The following is an 18,623-nucleotide window of genomic DNA, read 5'->3' on the forward strand; positions in this document are numbered from 1 at the left end:
TTGTGAGCTTTTTCTGTGCATTTGGCCGAGAAGGACAGTTTGGGGTTGACAATGATGGTACTGTTGAACCCAAGAGATTCCATGTTCCAAGCCTCTGCCTATAAGGGGTTCTCAGGGCCTGCTGAGATGTGCTCCATCAGCGGAGAAACCATGATGTGGCACTCAGCAGATTCAGGTTCCCAGGAAACTCAAGGTAAACCCAAAGGTTTATTTGGGACATCAACCATTTTAGGGTTGGAAGACACAGGAGGATACAAATGATTGCTGCAATACACAAAAGTTTTATTTTTGACTTCCTTCTTCTTTTCTGAAGGCAAAATAAAATAGAACTGAACATCAATGAATTTTGTACAACAAAAACAGCTTTTAATATGGAATAGTCCATGAACATTTTAAAATCTCGGAATGGCTTCCCTTTTTCAAAGTCATGCTTTCTTGCGGTCCACAAGGAGTTGGCACGGAGGAGACAGTGGCAGCAGCGGGTGAGGTGACTGGAGGACGGGGCTTCTCTCAGATCCGTGTTAGCTGGTGCCACAGACTGGATGGGAGGATGCTCTCCACTTTCTCCATGACAAAGTTTAAGGGGGCAAACAAAGTGCTGAGGAACTGTAAAGAAACCAGACAGACACAGAAGTCAGCAGAAACCTTGTTCAAGACTATAAAACAAACCTCTCCACCCACTCCTGCAGCTTAAGTCACTGCATTACGAAAGTCTCAAAAGGCGACCATTTCATCTTTATGTTTACAGGAAACATCAGCTGATGGTCAAACTTGCATTCCAGTCCTTGGCCCCAGCACTGTTAGATAAGGGGGAGAAGTGTCAGCTGACAGCCCCCTCACTCCCCTGACAGGTGGCCCACAGTCCTGAGGTCTTCCTGCTAGTCTTTAGCATCTGCTGGTTGCCATGCAGATGACTGGTGTCATCAAACAGGAATGACAGATTGGTGGCAAGTGGGCACAAGAGTTAAAAAAATGGTGACAACTTAGACCAGCTGCTCATCTAGCTGGGTGTACAGCTCATTTTAAATGGAAAAGGCAATTTTAAAGGTCAAGTGTGTTGTGTATGAATTTCTTTGCGATTCCACTGCCTCCCAAACAGCAGCCTGGGCTCCTGTCTGAGCCACGTGTTTAGCAGCATGCCTGGGACCCTGGAAGAAGGCGGCAAACAGGCTATTCCATAGAGGACAGATCCTTGTTAAGAGGGGCTGTTCCGAGTGCACCTCTGGGAATTCTTTCATTTGGTTACTAAATTCCTTTCTGCTTTTCATGTAGAGAATAAAGCTCATTAGCTGTGTCTTTTAAGAAAGCCAAGTGCTTCACGTGAGACTCTTTTTAAAATATTATCAAATCCATTCTAATTGTGTTCTTGTGAAGAATCAGCTTCACTCCACACCCCATCCAGCATCTGGCAGAAGAGGTGCCCTACCCGTCAGGGAAGAGAGAGTTGTTGGGATGCTTTCATTGCCCTCTCTCTGCTCAGAACCCAGGTATTGTCTCACTGGGGTTCAACACCTGGTTCCTGTACTGTGGAGCCCTTTGTTCTAAGCCCTTGTCCATTACACAGCACCATCCATACTACCAAGAGTTTCTCATAGAAGTGTAGTGCAATGTGTGTGTATATATGCAGAGGGGATCACAGTTCTGAGGTCAAGCAAGTTTAGTACATTTAATGAAGTTAAATCAGGCTCCTTTACTAGGTATACGTTCTGTGGACTGTGTGTCTTCGAGAAGAGGTATGGTGGGCAAGTTTCCCAAATTTGCTAACCCAGAATCTTTCCTGTTGTTTTGTTTTGTTTTTGGACCCATAGAACTGGTCCAAAACCAGTTTCACACTGGGAAGGCCCACAACACATTATATAGCCAGATCATCAAATGCGAGATCCATAAGATGGAAAGTCAAGACAGCATAAAATTTGGGATCCTTCTCCAACCTGTGTTTTACACCAATTAAATGTATTTATTTAGCAAGGCAATTAAGTGCTGGGTGAAATAGAAAGGGGTGTGGGACAAAACTAAACTCCCACTGTCAGGAAGCTCAAAGCCCAGTGAAGGAGGCGGCCACGAAGATATGGACAGAGCAAACTAATAACCAGATAGGCTATGATGGCAATCAGGATAGAGGCCCAAACAAAGCACTGGGACTGGAAAAGGGAGAGAATCCATTCTGTTGAAAGCAGCAGGAATACTTTTGAGAATGAGGCAAGTAAAACGGACTCCAGTGGATGCCTGGAATATGAAGAGAGAGAGATGGGGCAAGGATGGTAAAGAAATAGGAGCAGGGTGGGCCCTGCAGGCTCAGTAAACAGCCAGAAGAGAAATGGAAAAGCAACCGTATGACCAGAAGGTAGTAAATGGTTCAGTTTAGCCAGGACAGTTAGAAGAAGTAGAGTTCAAAAGTGGCTAGAAGGATACTGGGGAGGGCCCTGTGTGCCAGGCTGGGTCTGCAGTTAAGAAACAGGCAGCCATGTCAGTGCTTCAGCAAAGAGGAGCCGGTGCCATCCTCAAGCGGGTGCCAGGTACATGGCAGTTTCTGATAACCTTCTGAAATTATCCTTTGTTGAGTGCACAGAACCACCCTACGGAACAGATGGCCTATCCTTTTCAGTTTAGAGCTGGACTGGGTGCACCCACGCATGCAGTTGGAAGGCATCATGGGAGATAACGGGCCTGGGAATGAGCAATTACCGCCCAATTACTCTGAAAGCATTTGTAAAATCCTAGTTATAAGAGAATAATATGGAGCAAGTCTACTGATTGCCTTCACCCAACATGATACGAAATACACACATATGTGTACATGCATAATTATATATGTCTGCATGTGTATAACTACATACACAGACACATATGTAATCAGAGACCACCAAGGCTCCACACACCACAGCATCTGTCTATAATGCTCAACTCCATCAAGAGGAGTTAAAGTGTTATAGTGGTCTGGATAAACCAGAGATTCTGACAGGTGGTAGAAGAGAGGGCCTAATAAACAAGGTGATATTGCTGGCAAAGTTATATCCTGAAGACTTGGCCAAAAACAGATTTAGAACTGTTGAAGTTGTGGTTGAGTGGGGAAGGAACTGCTGAATATTGAGCCACTGCAGCCATGGAGCTGTTGCAACTGCTGAACATGAGCCAGCGCAGCTAGGTAACAGGCACCGCTCAAAGTCTGTTCTCTGGGTGATTCACACACACTAAAATGTGCGGACCTCAGGGAGCCACACCTTGAGCTGCAGAATGAATGGAGATGTTACAATGTTGGCTTAAAATAAAGGCCTTTTTTGTTTTTTATTTGTTTGCTTTGTTTTGGGCACTAACCTGACTTGGATAAAAAGCACAAAAGTGAGGCCTCTGAAAATCAAGAGGAGAGCTTCATCCTGTTTGATGTCCATAAATGCTCCCTTTTCCCCATGCTGCACAGCAAAGTACAGTGGCCCCTTCTTTCCTGGGTGACACCTGCCCTTCTCAACAAGGTCCCACAAGAATACTAAGCCCCAACGCCTCCAACGTATAGAATGATTCTCTTCTATCCCTCCTATCTAGAATGCTCCATCCTTGGGAGAATTCACAAAGACTCCCTTGAACTTTTTCCTAGAGGGCCTAATTTACTCTTTCACAAACCCCAGTTGAGATGTGCTTCCTTCATTATTAAGCCACCTTCCCCCACAGCATGCCTTCCATCCCATACCTGCAAGCAGGCAGCAGGCAATGTAGTGAGGTGTCTGAAGTTGCTAAACCCTTCCACTTTGTAACCAAACAAAGGCCAGTGGCTCCATCAGGAGATATTTTTTAAAATGTCTGGAGGTGCATGACTGGCTTGGGATGCTCAGCTGTATTTCTGAGCATGTTTGAAAATTAGTCAATATTTTTTAGCTGGAGACCCAACCAATACACAAGGAGAAACAGCAGTTTTCACTTGACTTAAGGGGCACTTTACTGCTGAAAAGTTGAGTCTGAATGAGCAACACCAAGAAAGCCTGGAACAGCCTATTTATCTCGATGTCTACAACTGTCCAGAGGGCAGAGATACATGGTCAAATCTTTAACCAAAATGCCCCAGGATTCAATGAGCGTCTCGTGGTGAGAAAATGCAACTGAACTAGTAAAAAAAGAGAATGACACTTCAATTGCCTGATCTTCCTTTTCCTGAAACACCATCACTTAGAAGGTCACGGCTCCCAACAGGCTTCATTAACATTCAAAACGCCTCCGCTTATCTGAATAACTTCCAGGTGCCCTACTGCGATCAGACAATTGACATTTCACGGTAATCAATATCAGGCTTCAAAGAGGTCGAGGCCTATAAGTGAAGATGAGAGTCAGAAATCAGGAGTCTCAGTCTCAGGGAAGGAGAGACACTAGAGAAGGAAAGACAGAGGGGTCAGAATCCTGACCTTCCCACACTCTGTGAGGAGGTGGGTTTGGAATGATAACGTAGTTATATGTGCAAGCTTATCTTTGTAACTAAACATTCTAGGAAGAGTTAGTCCTAAATCACTGAGGTAGATTAGATTAGGGGGAAATGCCAGTGGAAGCTGCTCCTTCCACTATTTCCCAGTGGTTCACGCTTCCCTGTGGGCTTCCTTATGGGCCGCACATCATGGTCACCATGTAAACACGCTGGAGAGTTCCCAAGCCCGCAGCTGGGGGTGGCGGTGCAATCTCTCTGCATCTACTAAAGGTCATCGTCCCAGGGACATTATCTCAGGAAAGGGCTGAGAAAATCACTTTCACAAGCTGCAAATGGTCGCAGGCAGCCTCTAGGGCAGTTGCGATAACCTGCGGGGTGTGGGGTGTGGGGTGTGTGGGGTGTGGGGGTGGGAGCTTCGGGAGGGGCCTAATGAAGTGACCAGGGTGAAGATGCAGAGAAGACTCCGGGGGCAGGTCGAGGCGGCGGCGGGAGAAGGGGCTTGTCTCATTCAGGCCATCCATCTTCCTTCCCCACAGAGTCTCTACAGACATTTTATGAAGGGCAAGATAAATGTGATTCTCCAGACAGAGGTTGAAATGCAAACTTATCTAAAGTACATTTGAAAACTATGGGGAGCTGACCAAACTACCACACCTTGGTAGAGCAGAAAATATGAGGACCCTAAAGGCAGATTTATATTTTATTCAATCATTTGATGCTATACTCAAAACCAAAGCTTTGAAAACATGAAAGGAGTGGTGTCCTGTCCCGCATCCATAATGAACACCCCTCTGCGACACTCTGGAAGCACAGCTGTACGGCCAGTCCTAGAGAACACCCAGTTGTATTCTAGTTGCTGTCCTTCCCTCTGCATTCCCAATCCCCTTGCCAGTTAAAGCAGGCTCAGGCAATTATTCATTCCATTCAATGCAGTGGTTGCACAGCTGTGTGACCAGGGGAGCGCTTGACAACTGAGTTGCCCATGCTGACCCCAGACCAAGAAAGTTCGGCTTGTGGGGACAGGCCTCAGTAGCTTTTAAGTTTCTCGATATTTCCAAGGTACAGCCAAGGAAACCACTGCTTCCTGAAAAGCTTCCACCTGAACAGCTCTGACGGCACACCATGCAGCTGCAAGTGGCTGCCTGAAGGTTCAGCTTTCCAAGCAGTGTTCCTGGAAGGAGACAGTAAAATGCCCTCAGTCTCCATCCTCAGAATCTGCTGGGGGCTTTGTGAAAAATACAGATTCCTCCTGCTAATACTCAAGATTTTGGATTTCTGGTGGTGCGGCCAGGTGAATATGTAGACTGGAGGCTGGGAATCTCTATTGATTCAAAACTCCCACCAAGTGCTATTACAGTCAGTTTAATGAAGAATACTGGACTAATGACATATTTTTACAAGTATGCTCTAAAAATATTTAACAGAAAACATGAAAGACCAATAATTGTTTAATGTAAATATATTCTTATTTTAAATTTTACTAAGTCACACTCAGAACTTTGGCAACTACTTTTACTCAGAGATTGGCTAGGGAGTAGAAGAAAATAGCAAGTAGTGTAGGCCCATAAACTAAGGAACATCCAAGGCAGCAATATGGGTGATAATGGGTGTAGAAATCATGTCATGCACAGAAGATTTAAGGAAATGCAAGATATTCTACCCGGAGGAAAAAGCAGGTAGTTGGTTAGAGGTGGCCATTAATTAGTGAGCTGTCCTAAGAATTTGTAAGAGGAAGGAGGGCTTTTTGGTGTACCCTAAATATAGAATAGGAATAAGTGGAAACCAAAGGGAGGCAGATTTTTACAGTACAAGGAAAAGTTCTGAGTCATCCAATAATCAAATGGGCTTTGATGTTTATAAATATGTGAGCGTCCCATCACTGAAAGTATTCAAGATGAGCCTAGGTGACCCCCACTCAGGGTTGCTGTTAAAGGCAATTTGCCTCAGGTCCCTTTCAACTCTAAGAGGCTATGATTATAAGCATAAAAGAAGAAAACAAAATGCTAAGCTGCATCTGATTTTTCCATTGATTCTTTCTGCAGAGACCACTACCATATATTATTTAATAATCATTTATTGAAAACCTCCTATGTGCAAGGCACTGTGCAAAGCCTTGGGGATACAGAGATAAGGAAGACACCGTCCTGCTCTCAAGGAGCTCACATTCTAAATGGGACAGACAAGTTTTCAACAATTATAATACGGTACAATAAATGTAAGAATATACGTATTCATGGACTACTGCGGGATCATAGAGGACAGACACCTAACTCAGCTTAGAAGAACTTTAAAGGAAGCTGGGTATAAAAGAACGAAGAGGCATTAGTAGAGTGGATGAGCAGGGTGGTGACAGTGAAGGGCATACCACACACAGCAAACAGCACATGCAAAGGCGCAGAAGTGTGCAAGAGCCTGGTGCATCTGGGAATGGTGAGTGATCCACTGTGGCTGAAGAGCAGTGACTGTGCAAGAGTTGGGAGAGCTAAGGCTGAGAGGTAAGCAAGGGCCAGATCATAAAGAGCCTTGGATGCCATGCTGAACAACTGGGACTTGATCCTGAAGTCAGTGAGAAACCACTGGAGAAATTTAAGCAGGGAAGTGACATGCTCAGATGTGCAATTCAGAATGACCATTCTTGTGTCAGCATAAAAGAAAGACTGGTAGAGGATAAGACAGGAAGCAAGGAGACCAGTTAAGACTATGGCAGGAGTTCAGGCAAGAAATAACAAGGACCTAGACTAAGAGGGATGCTTTGGGAAAAGGAGGGAAAGAAGATCGGTGAATCACATTTACTGAAGGCCTAGTTGCTTAGGAGGTTAGAACTGATGGATTGTGAAGGCCGAGACAGATGGGATGTGGGGAGTGAGAGAGGAAGGGCTGCTGAGTTTCTGGCTTGAGCAACGGGGTGGATGGCGGAGGTCAGGAATACAGGAGGAGGAGCAGTTTTGGTGGTGGGGGAAGAGGAGTGATGAGTTCAGTTTTGGAAATGTTGAGATTGAGGTGCCGGAGGGATTTCCAGTTCATCTTCAACAGGCATGAAAATACTCTTGCAATTCCAGTCCCTGAACTCTGCCCAGCAGAAAATGTCACTCATCTGGAAAGGGATTAAATCAACCCAGCCAAGTTAGAAATCGTCCTTTCTGATTGCACTCGCCTTGAAATCTGAATGGAGTTCCAGAGAAGCAATTGATACTCTTTTCCTTATTCCTTCTGTTTGCAACTCATCTGTGGCAAGATCAGTAAGCTTATCCTCAACTGCATGTGCAGGTTGCAATGGTCAGTTTTCAACAAAGAAACAATGGTTCTTGGCTGTCAATGCAGATGGCTTTTCTTATTAAACTCCTCTCCTCAAGCTCCTTAAAGACGCTTAATGGATTTCCATATTTCTAAATGTCATTTCAGTTTATTTCTTAATAAGCCCTTCACACCCTCTGTTTATTCCTTAAACAAGCCAAGGGTTTGCAGCCTTTTAAAAAAATTTTTAAATCATCTTTGAAAATGTAAATCTCATCCTTCACTAAGGAAAGACCCACGATATCCAAAGATTAGAAATAATGTCATTCAATTTACAGAAAACTGAATAATTTCCCACACATTTTTCATTTGCTAGGATTCCCCAAATCATTCCATCCTTTTGGACCTCCTGCATTTTTTGGAAACGGCTGAGAATTTGTGAAATGAGGCAAGGCATGCAGTAACAACCTGCACTTTCTCATTTGACCCTTAGCACTTTGATTCCATTGATGATCATGAAAATTAAATGGTGAGCAATGATCTTTGCAGGCTCGTATCCATTTCTGCAAGGCAACCCCGTTTCTCTTATGCTGCTTCCCTTGGCTTTCCCCGTCCATTCCCCGAGGCCTCCCTCTAGGCAAACACTCACAGCTTTTGCGAAGACCCCCATAAGTTCCGGGAACTGATGTGTCAGGAGGGCCAGCATGGCTGTGAAGGAACATAATCCAGCAGTAAAGAGAATAAAGAAGGGAAGCTCCTTCTTTGGGTAAACTGAGACTTCATGGAAAGCTGTGGAGAAGAGCAAAAGGAAAACATCAGGGCTGGAGTAAAACGCATTCTCAGGGAAGGTCTATATGGCGGCACTGACTCCGGAGCTTGGGAAAGAGTTGGAAGCCTATTGGAAATGAAAAATTAGCACACCTGACAAACCGTAGCCAACATCTGACCCAGCCTTTGGAGGCCCATCTGCTGGTCACAAGTCTCCGGCCAGGCTTCAGCACTTTAAGTGGAGGCAGGAGGGGGCGAATTTGGGGGTGTCACCCCTTCATGGGAGGGAAGAGGAGCACCGCCTATGCCTAATGTATAGTATTTTTTTCTCAAAAGCAAACACAGTTAAAACAATGAAACTACTCAAATTACAAAACACGTGTTCATTGTACAAAACCTGGAAAATCCAAAATCGAGTATACAGGGAAAAAAGGCGCCCCATCCATATGTTTTCCTTCCTGTATTTTAAAAGTCATTATAAGGAGGTGATACTAGTTTCTCCTGTATTTTCTCCTGGTGCTCTCTAAGTATGTCAGTGGAGGATGCCACCCTCACAGAGACACATCCAGCGAGGACCTCACATGTAGGTCTATTCAAACTGCAAGACGGGAAGGTCAAGGCTGCTAGGGTTATCTGGCACAATTGTAAGAGACTCTAGATGACAAATACACTTCCAACAACCATCAAAAAACGAGAAAAGCTGGTGCTCTTTAGAGCGCCTTCTATAACTTTTATATTTCAAATATTGGGTTTGGGAAAACCAAAAAGCTGTGGTACAAAGGTCAAGAGAATCGCCTCCTTCTCTGTGCTCGTTATGATGCTGCCTGAGAGACTGCCTGGGTCGATGGCGCTGGCCTGCAGGAGGAGAAAGAGCCAAGTGCTGGGGGTGCTGCGGGAGAGGCTGTGAAACTGCACGTGAGAAACAGCCCACTCTAACCAAGAGGACCAGAGGGCTCCATGGTCCTCAGGGAATACAAGATCTAGAGGCCTTTCCTCTATCATTCAGCTCCTGTTCCTCAGAGTCCTCAACAGTAATCCACAAGGCTGAATACTGAGGGTGGAGGGGATCCAGGAGGAGCTCCATGCAGACAAACATGCCTACTACGTCCAGGTAGGTCAGCCTGCTGCAATTCAAACACAGAGAGCAAGTGTGCTCAGGGCCTCATGTGGCTATAATTATACTTTTAATGTGCAAATTATGGGTAGCACTTAAAACAACCTACCTTCTTCATATCCTCACCCTCAACATCCAACCAAAAAAGATTTTGGAGGGAGACCAGACTTGGAGCACTGCATTCAATTAATGTGAGCCATAATTTTCTATTTCGGGCTTATAAAGATTATCCCTATAAGGTTTCTCTTAAGAACTGTAATCTTGTTCTAATAACCAATCTATCCCCATGGAAACTTAATTGGACTCGATTAAAACATTTAAAAACATTGTACTTTTCAGAAAACTGCCTTTCTTACCAGAAAACCAAAACTTAACAAGGATCTCCCTGAAGTGGGGAGTCAAAAGGTAAACTATGGGCCCACGGTGAGGATTTCTGAAATCAAATCTAATGTGTGAGGCACCAGACTCTTTTCACAATCAAACTTGAACAGTGAGGAACACATCACGGGGATCTCCCAGTTCCCCGGGTAACAAATCTCGCACTGGGTCTGGCTGGCAAGGAGGCAAGTGAGCACCTCCTGCTACCTCAATCTGATGACAGCCATTGAGTTCTGCACCCAGATCCCACCATGCTGGAGACTCATGACTGGCTGGGTAATGCTGGTGTTTGGAAATTTACTATGTACCCAGGGCTCTAAGGTTACACTGTTCCTCTGGGGAAAGTACTTATATGTTACAGCTATAAGATATTGATATAACTGGGGCTGGTGAAAGGGCAGAGATGGCAGGAGAGAAGACAGAGAAGGGAGAAGAGCTGAAATTTGGAGCTTATTTTCTGAGGGAGAAAAATAGATCCTAAGTCAGGGCCACATGAAGAGCCTGACATGATCCTTGTACACAGTATGATTTGATAATAACCATTTAGCCTGAATTGTCAAAACAATGTTGTATTACAGCAAAGCAAAATAATATTTTCCACATGTGGTGTGGGTCATTAGACTGCTAGCAGTGTAAGGTAGTGGAGGGCAGAGTTTTCTTTTGTGTGCTTTCATACAGTGCTGAGGCTGCACGTGTGCTCTGCACATGGTACTCTGAGCCACTACATGCAACCCACGAGGTGCTCATGGGAAATCCCTCTGGCCAGAGCACAGCCTTACCACAGAGCACACTGCCCTGCCCCACAACTCCACCTCTGGCCATGGTGCCAGCTTCCTGGTACTGCCTGCCCACCCATGACTCATGAGCAGCTCCCTCTCGGTCAGCAGCTCTTCTTCAAACTCCAGTCTGTGCAGACCACATCTGTCCAGCGGAGCAGCCCAGGCAGAACCCTCACAATGGACCGGCCCAGCACATACCCGCTCAAACCAGGGGTCTCTGTGCTCCGGCCCATCAGTGCATAGGGTTTCTTCAGTTACATTTCAATCCTTTGGCATTTTTCCCTTTGATAAATTTGGAGAGACTTGGAGGAACAGGAAGCCAAACCCACTCACATAATTCACTTGAATTCATATGCTATTAAACAAGGACAGGGGTTTGGAGAAAAGTAATAAAAGATAAGGAACATTCTAAACATTGATATTCCCACCTCTTCCAATCCCCACCTTTCGCCACACACCCTCACTGGCTGAAGAGAGGTGAGACTTACATGGAAGCAGCTCTCGGTCTGCTGTTTCTGTACAGATTGGGTAAGGATAAAATAGGTGCCCCTTTTCCAAGGGATAAGGGATCATCCGAAAAGCTGAAAAGGAGAAAAAATAGGTCAGAGATGTCCAATGTTTGGGTCATAACTTCCCAACTGCAAAAAGGGACGTTTGAGCGTTTTTATAACAGGGAACGCTTCTACAAAGGAGGCAAGGCTTACCCACCCAAGCTATGTGCCAGATGAAATGTCAGAGATAAATTATGATGTATTACTCACACATTCATCTCACACTATATATTCTGGGCAAACCTCACAAAACTGGGTGGGACAGAGGTGCAGAGGGGTTGGGAAGCCATCAGTATCAATGCCCAGGGTTTCATCATCTACTAAGTATTATTAAAATGTTATGGGCACTAATTCAATAGAGCTAAACAAATAGTAATCATGCAAACATGGATTAAAATGCTTCCCCAAGAAGCAAATGTGGATTGACTTGTTGGAGTTTGTCTAGATGTACAAATATGAAAGGCATTCTACCAAGTTGATTTAAAAAATACTGTTTAAGTGGATTTGAATTCCAATCAAGATGAATAAAAACAAAAATCTAAAAACGATAACTCGGGAGGCATTTCTAAACTTTATTAAAAGTTTAAATCTTAAATATCATGTGGGAAAACTGATCTGGAGAGATTAATTATCTGTATTTTGATGACATTAGGTCACCTAAATTCTGCTTTTGTAGCATCAGATGACATTAGGGCTCACACTGAATTACGGCTTTCCAATCAATCCATTCTTTCCCATGATCAAGTGTGTTACTCTCCCTGTTTCAATGTCATCAGCATGTTAGTCTCACTGTTCCTATGAGCAGTACTCGTGGAGGTAATTTTTCTTCAACAGATGTCCTCTTACTACAGCCTGCTGTAGATATAAAATATAAAAGCTCTACCCTACTCTGGGAATGTCAGATAACAATCCTTGCCTTCATGTATGTTAGTGAGGGATGGTAAAACATGCAGCAATATTTTTAGTTTTAAATGATACATTTCAAGGAATCATAGCTACATCCTCTGCTTAACTACCAGAGCCTTCTCAAAATGCTGTCAATGTACATATTTATCTTTTGCATACTTATTTCAAACAGGAATCAGAAACAAAGAATGTTCTCCCTCACAAGAAATGACAAGGTTCCATTGTAACCAACATCAGTGCACATATGGTATTTATTCTGGTGTCTGAATATTATTTAAAAGTAAAAACATTATGTATGTGATTCCAGCATTTGGAATGCAGTCAATCTACACCGCAGTGGTATCACTCTGAGGTTACAGCACATTGCCACGGAGAATATAAATCACTATAAATGTGGGATTAGAGCAGAGCCAGTTTGCTGGCAGTTTGCTGAGGTAAAAATGTTATCAATTTTCCTCTCATAACAGAAACCTCTTAAACAGAGATTAAAACATTAAAAACACCCCAGACTTTAACTCTGCTTAAAATGAAAGGCTCACCCTAGTTCAATCAGACCTTTTCTTGCATGCAAACAAAGATGACTTTTGCCCGCTGGAACAAGCAAGAGAGTAGTTCTTTGCACAGGTTGTTAACACACAAAGATCATTCCAAGGAACCAACATCTCTCCATTAGAACCAGACTTTCAAGAGAACGAAACACCCCCAACAGAAACAAACAAAAACAAAAATAAGCTTTTTAGTGCCTTTATAGGATACACTACAATCTCTTCTGGGAAGTACTGGATTTAAACGTAAACTACATTATGGCAGGATTTTAATGCCATTTCCCATAAATGATGGCTGCTACAAAAGCATCTGAAAAATGTGGAAAAACCTACGTGGGAAGTTTTTTTTTTTTTTTTTTTTTTTTTTCCCCCAAATCCAGATTCTCCATGTGCAAAGGGCTGCTGGGTTGCTGTAATTAAGAATCTGTTCAAGTTCATATGATATAAATATAAACCCTCAGTTTTCAAAGTGGCTATAAATTTGAATGCTAAATTTTATTCAAAATTGAAGTCAGTTTGCACTTCAGGGAGTAATTTTTTAAATGAAATACAGGAGTGCAAGATCTTGAGAGTGTTCAACCATAGAAATCTAATGGTTGGTTGGTGTCTTTTCAGTCAAATGCTACATGTTTTTCACTCCAATATTTGGCACGCATACAGAATTTTGTGCGTCAAGTTGGCCTTTTCCTTTTTCTAATTGGTTCTGGCCTTTTTGGAGAGGTTAGAGACACAATACAACTTTAAAAAGAGTGCATGTGTACACACAGCCACCCACCCACACCCTCTTCCCGGATTGCCCTCCACCCCCATGATTATAAAGATGCTTATGGTGGTCTTAAAATCTCTCTCATGTCAGCTGTCATTTGCATTGAGCTCATAAAATAATAATAAGGCTTTTGGCTTCACTAAACAAAAGCAAATACAATTTCTGCTTGCAATTCTATCCTTTACCCACCCTGCAGTGCAGGGCCCAGTCAAGTGTGAGATAAGCAGGGGAGGTCCGGAGAGAGGCCGGGAAAGGCACTGCACAAGCCTTGCCAGCGTCACCTCCCACCTCCTGGTCCCTTTCACTGCTAAGACATGCAACTGCTCCATGACAGCCTTGTGCCTTTTGCCAACTGTCCAGAAATTTTGCTAATCTAAGTATTAAAAACACACTGATTTGGCGGTGCCAATAAGAACAGAAAAAGGTCATTTGAACAGATCTATTTTATGAATGAGTACAGACCTAAAAATCCTTGAGAAAACACAAATTTCAGAGGAATTAAAAATACACATGTATTGGGTTAAAAACAAAACAAAAAAGCTAGGCCACTCAGAGTGAATACATGGTATACAAATGATATTTCTGCACTTTCTTCTGTGTGCCATCCCTTCCCCTACCTTGATTTTGGTTGTGCATTTGTTGAAGGGTCAAAATGAAACTGGGAATTAGTGAAAGAACAGATCATGTCTTCACAGTCAAGTCTGCGGCACAATGCTGCCTTCTTCTATCCCTGACCAGACACATTTTCTTGGTTCCAAGTCTATCAGTGCTGTTCCCATCAGAGATTCTCAATTGATACTGGGGGTAAAAATCACCAGAACCAAAGAAACGACAAAAGGATGGATACATGAACAAGTTAATTCCTGATTTTCCCAATGACTTCTAATGACCTCTTCTTACTCTACCTACCAGATAGGCAAGGATAGAATGTAATTAATCTAAGAGTATCTTAGATAACTTTATACAGATTATTTGTAATAGAGGGAACTGAGTTTGAATCCCAGCTCTACTTCTTATAATCAGTCATTTGTCAAAAGGTGAGTGGCTTCTTATGTGACAAGCACACAAAGGTGAGAGCACAGCACACACTGCCCCTGCCCTCATGGAGCTCACCACCAAGTGCCAGAAGCAGGATCCAATTATGAAAGTAAGAGCAAAGGTTCCCACGGTGATGAACACCTCCAAGGGAGTCACGGTGCTGTCTGTACATAATGGCAGAGCAGCCAGAGTGGCATCTAAAGGATGAGCAGGACCTGCCCAGGCTCACTAGCGTATGACTTTGGGTGGGTTGTTAATCTGTGTCCCTGGCTCTTCATCTGTAAAACGAGAATACCACAGGCCTCCAAAGGCTGGTAAAGGAACTAAGTGTAACAGCAGAGGTCAAGGCATCCACATATAGTGCCTGGCTGCTCAATAAAGGTTGGGTTTCTCTTTCCCCCATATCCCTCTCTCTATTAAACCTAAAGTTCCTACTTTCTCTATCAGGTCATACTCTAGCTTATACATAAAAATTCTGCTTGTTTGTTAATACTTAGAAATGCAAGTGATAGAACAGGAAATTGTCACCAAATTGCAAATTTCATGTCCTTACCTTTAAGTTCAATGTAGCTAACCAGCCACAAAGGCCATCTGTTTTTAGTGAGGCATTTGGGTGCAGCAACAAAGAAAATTCAAAAGTCAAAAGGCTGGGTTGTGATCCCATGCTTTCACCACCTAATTGTGTGACCTTGGGAAAAACACTTTCCCTTAGTTGGATTAAATGATGTTCTACTCTGAAATTCTAGGGTCTTACAGCAGACTCACTAACTTCCTAGTGACCCTCACCACTCTAATACTCAGTTCCTACTTTCATGATAGATAGTGTGGATACAAGCACTACTATCTATCTATCTAATGTGGGGTGTGTGTGTGTGTATTTTTTGCTTATATACACTGTACACACACACACACACACACACACAAAAACATTCCTCCCAAAGCATTTCAGATTCCTATTCATCTTGATCTCCTCAACCCAATGCCTGGCACAAAGGAGGGACTCAATAAATGTCTGTTGAATAAAGTAATGAATGAATAAATGCAAAATCAAGCAGAGACAGAATTTTCCTTTTTAAAGGTGGACCCATATGATAGCCAGTCACCAAGACTGAATAAAGGAAAGGAGCAAGTTGGTTCTACTGGGCAGTAGGTGGGGAACCATCATATGATATCTGGAGCCTGGCTATTAGGGTAAGTTAGCTATGACCAGAGACTGTAGCCCATCATTGCTTTCTCCCAAATTACAAAATTTAGCCTTGGATCTATGGGGGAGGGTGGTAGAATTTCTCTTTCGTAGTTCAAAAGATGCCAGCCTTATGGAGGAAAAGTTTGGCTAGAGGAAATGCCCTAAGAACCACATCTTACAGTGAGCAGCATTTGCCATCAGGTTCAAAGAGAATAAATTAGAATCAGAATCTCATCCTATGCTTCAACAATGGGCCATTTTCCCCTCTCAAAAGAAATACTCAGCCTTAGTTCCCCTAAAAAACACCACCCTCAAATCTTATACATTATTTAGTGGATTCTTTGGGGCGGGGGGATCTCTAAAAAGAAAATAAAGAGTCTTACTTGGTCAAGTAGAAAAAAACAGAAACAAAGAAAGGCTAAGTGATATACCCCATGGCAGACTAGCCTCCTGATATGCAGAACTAGAAAATTAAAGTTCACAGTTGTGGTCGGCAGGCAACCCCGCTTTCTAAAATAAATACAGCCAAAACAGAGCCCTGAAAAGATCAAGATAGGAAGGAGATAAAACCACATCAGTATTAATACAGGTAACACAGAGAATGTGCCATTTAAAATACGGCCCCAGCAAAAATAAAAAATAAAAATAAAATAGGGCCCCATAGGTGTAATACCCTTGTAAAGAAGACCCAGCTCAAACAAGACCCTTCATTTCTCTTTTTTTTCGTTCAACTCATACTTCCAGTGGTGCATGTATGTGAGGATCACCAGAACAGACAGTGTTTAAAATAAATACGATTCAGATAAGGTGGCAGCTATGTAATGAGCTGGAAACATATTATAAAATCTTGTACATTAAAACCCTCGCCCTTTCTTAATTACTTGGAACATATTGTGTACTTTCAGGGGCTGTGACAGTGATGAATCAAACATTTTGGAAACCTTTGAAATGCTGATGTATTTGTGGTTGAGGATTCAGTTTTTTTTTTTTTTTTTTTAACTACCATATGTTTCAAACCCAAACAATCTCTGCCATGCATCAGCTGGACTTTGGGGTTTTATCAAAAATGGGAGGTTTTTTTTAGCTTGATTGGAGGAAAACTCACTTAATTCCACTAATTAAGGATGACTAATGTTCTAACATTCATTAAAAATCAAAACAAAATACACCTACACCCCTACCCCCAACAAACACTTTTGACAGAAACTAAAAATTTGTTTTAAATCTCCCAAATTTACTAATAATCATTTTGAACATGGAACCCAGTAAAATTAGGTACTGTTACTTTCTTCCCTGAATTTTCTTTCTAATGAAAAACGGAAGCTGGAAGGGAGTTGGGGAATGGTCTTAAATTTCAGAATGAAGATAAAAATGACTCAAAGGAGAAAACCTAAACTATGAGGCTGGAGACATCAAAAGGCACCACCAAGTGGTGCACTGGCAGAAGTGCAGCCTCCTTTGCTCCTGCACAGGCTGCCTATACATGGCCAGCTGACCTGAGAGGGAGCTGTGGCAACTGCCCTGAAGTCACCAGTCTGGGGTGGGTGGGGTATGGCATTCAGTATCATTAGTGCTTCACAGTTTCTAAAAATTACTAAAGTTAAGTAAATGCTACTGTAAGTAGCTGAGTCAGAATTCTAATCCAGGTCATCTGATGGAAAATCCAGAGCTCTGAACCTCCATTTAACTTAGAATGAACACAGATCCAGAAGCGATGTCAAAAGACTGGATAAGATTGTCTGGGTTTGGAGGGGTAATTCTTTCTTCTAAATTGCATGATATTTACAGCTTTGTTTTTAAAAAAGACCAAAAACATCTGTAATGAGATGTTTTTTAAATATATGTGTATACATATGTGTATATATATATATACATATTTATGCTTGTTGAAAATTTAAAAACAGAAATATGAAGAAAAAAGAAATTACTTAAAATCCACAATTGAGTGATAATCACTTAAAACAAACTTATTTACTTATAGTCTCTTTCATTTATTTATACATACCTGTTATTTATTTTATAAAATTGGTCTCATTTGATATTTAAAAGGTTTAAGTCAGTATTAAACAACAAAATACAATTTTATATAGGATGATTAACTTTCTAAACACTACAGAGAGATCAGGTGCAATAAATACACCCTACGCTGTAAGTAGTGATGTAAATTTCAATTGTGGGCTTCCAAACAAATGTTTCACAGATGACTGATCTTTGTATTCTTAATCTGTTGTTTAGTACAGTGAAGGAAAAGTGAACTTGGGTTTACATCCTGGCTCCCCAACAGTGGCCACAGGACCTTCAACAAGACACTGATCTCAATGAACCCGTTTCCTCTCTTGAAAAATTGAGATGGCCACCTCTGTCCGGCCTAACTCAAAATATTATCAGGAAGAGTGAATGATGTAAATGCAAAACCTCTGTAAATTACCCAGTTAAACAAACACTCTTCAAGGTTCGTGGCATTCTCAAGCATTTAGCATATAGTAAGCACTTCCACAGTCCTCTTTTCTAAAATTGAATGTTATGGCTCTCTGTGAAAACTGAATGGCAATGTAAGTGACTTTGGCTGGGATCACAGCTACCTGATTTTCACAAACACTTCTCCAGAGTGGTTCCTGCTTATCTGTAAGGATCAACTGCAGAATTTCCCTTTCCTGTAGGTACCTGGCCATACTGTGTTATGTCTGAAAACCCACCCCCTCTTTTTATCCTAATAAAGCATTCTGCCAATTTGAGAAAATTAAATCCCCATACAGCTATCCTGCTTGATTTTGTAGCTCCCTGTTTCACTTCATGTTTCTTTTAATCCCATCATCCTTCCAGTGGATCAGAGCATCTCCCCATTGTTATCTGACCACATGGATAACTAATTTCTAAAGGGAGTTTCCAGTTACTCTTTGAAGGATTTTTATTTTTTCTATAGTGATACCATTTTTCTATGGTGATACCA

General features: G+C 42.4%; 1 protein-coding gene across 11 annotated transcripts in view; it reads right to left on the reverse strand.

Moving 5' to 3' along the window:
* Window positions 1-261: 261 nt before the first annotated feature.
* The window catches only part of ST7 (suppression of tumorigenicity 7), a 279,749-nt gene continuing 261,387 nt past the window's right edge, over window positions 262-18,623 (reverse strand). For 9 of the 11 annotated variants that reach the window (XM_050785116.1, XM_050785115.1, XM_050785120.1 and 6 more), the window contains 3 exons: window positions 11,170-11,262; window positions 8,292-8,431; window positions 262-606 (listed from right to left, as the gene is read on the reverse strand). In XM_050785116.1, the coding sequence (XP_050641073.1) occupies window positions 511-606; window positions 8,292-8,431; window positions 11,170-11,262 (329 nt within the window). In that variant the 3' untranslated portion in view covers window positions 262-510. Of the gene's footprint in view, window positions 607-6,466; window positions 7,503-8,291; window positions 8,432-11,169; window positions 11,263-18,623 lie in introns of those variants that run through there. The other 2 variants (XM_050785126.1, XM_050785125.1) reach the window with 1 other exon arrangement.

This window comes from Macaca thibetana, chromosome 3, assembly GCF_024542745.1.
Source record: "Macaca thibetana thibetana isolate TM-01 chromosome 3, ASM2454274v1, whole genome shotgun sequence".
In the NCBI taxonomy this organism is placed as follows: domain Eukaryota; kingdom Metazoa; phylum Chordata; class Mammalia; order Primates; family Cercopithecidae; genus Macaca; species Macaca thibetana.